General features: G+C 61.9%; 1 protein-coding gene across 1 annotated transcript in view; it reads left to right on the top strand.

Moving 5' to 3' along the window:
* Positions 1-1,100, top strand: part of LOC102255903 (selenoprotein M) — a gene marked incomplete at its 3' end in the record, with an annotated part of 5,673 nt that overhangs the window by 3,376 nt on the left and 1,197 nt on the right. The window contains exon 2 of the mRNA XM_014542431.1: positions 6-241. Coding sequence (XP_014397917.1) covers positions 6-241 — 236 coding nt within the window. The remainder of the gene's footprint in view (positions 1-5; positions 242-1,100) is intronic.

Raw genomic sequence — 1,100 nt, 5'->3', positions numbered from 1 at the left:
GCCTCCCGCTGCCTCCGCCGCCCGTGCTGCTGCTTCTGGCGGCACTCACGGCCGCTACCACCACCTTCCGGCCCGACTGGAACCGTCTGCATGGCCTGGCCCGAGCCCGGGTGGAGGTGAGTGCGTCGGCGGCCCCCAGCCCGGGAACCACCGTCCCGTTCAGGTCCCAGGACTCTTCCGACTCCCAGGTCCCCATTGGGTCGGGACCATCCCTCTCACTCCGCAGCCTCAGGACGCCCTAGCACCTACCGTGGAAGCCCGAGACACTCGATCTTGCGGCCTAGAAATCCGAACTCCTCCCCAACTCCCTACCATATGGTGGGTCCCAGACACACTGACCCTGTCCGCTAACCCTTCTCTTGGCCTGTAACTCTCCCAAACCTGCCTTCTGGAGCCCACCTCCCCCCCAAGCTCCATCGATACACTTTTTCCTGGAATTCCTCCCCCACTCCAGTTCCTGATGGTCTCTCCCTTTGCCTGGGGGAGGGAAGGCTTTCTGGGTGCCCCCCTCCCCCCATGCAGGAGCCAGAGAAGGGGCCTAGGAGCTTCATTACCAATACTTACTCTGCAGCAGCCCTCCCCACCCCACACCCCTGCCAGGAAATCCCCCACCAGAGTCCCTGTCTTGCTGTGTGACATGAATCATCACAGCCCCTCTCTGGGTCTTAGTTGGCTTTCTGACAAATGGAGGGGTAAGAGGAAGAGGGAGGACTGCAGTGGGTGGTCCTGGGGTCTGGAATCCTGCTGGGAGGTGCCTCTATACCTTTAGGGAGCGCAGGGAGGGGCCCTCCCACATTAGGGAAGCTACCAGATGGTCTGTAGGGCTGGGCCCCACGTGGCAGGGAGGGCCAGCGCTGCTGGCAGCAGGGTAGGGACCAGATGGCAGGTGAGTGCCCAGGGCAGTTCTGAGCTGTTTCCTTCTGTTCTGTCCCACCCTGAGGCTCCAGGGGCCCAAATCGAGGCCCAGGTCTCTACTGCCTGAGAGGAGTAGGTGATCATTTCTTTCTCTTGGGCACTGAGAGTGAGTGAGTCAACAGTCAGCCAGACATGCAGGCCAGAGTCCCAGAGACCCGTAAGTGCCCTTGGGGTTGGTCTCTGGC

Source organism: Myotis brandtii, unplaced genomic scaffold (genome assembly GCF_000412655.1).
Source record: "Myotis brandtii unplaced genomic scaffold, ASM41265v1 scaffold303, whole genome shotgun sequence".
NCBI lineage: Eukaryota > Metazoa > Chordata > Mammalia > Chiroptera > Vespertilionidae > Myotis > Myotis brandtii.
This window is presented reverse-complemented; position numbering and strand designations above follow the sequence as displayed.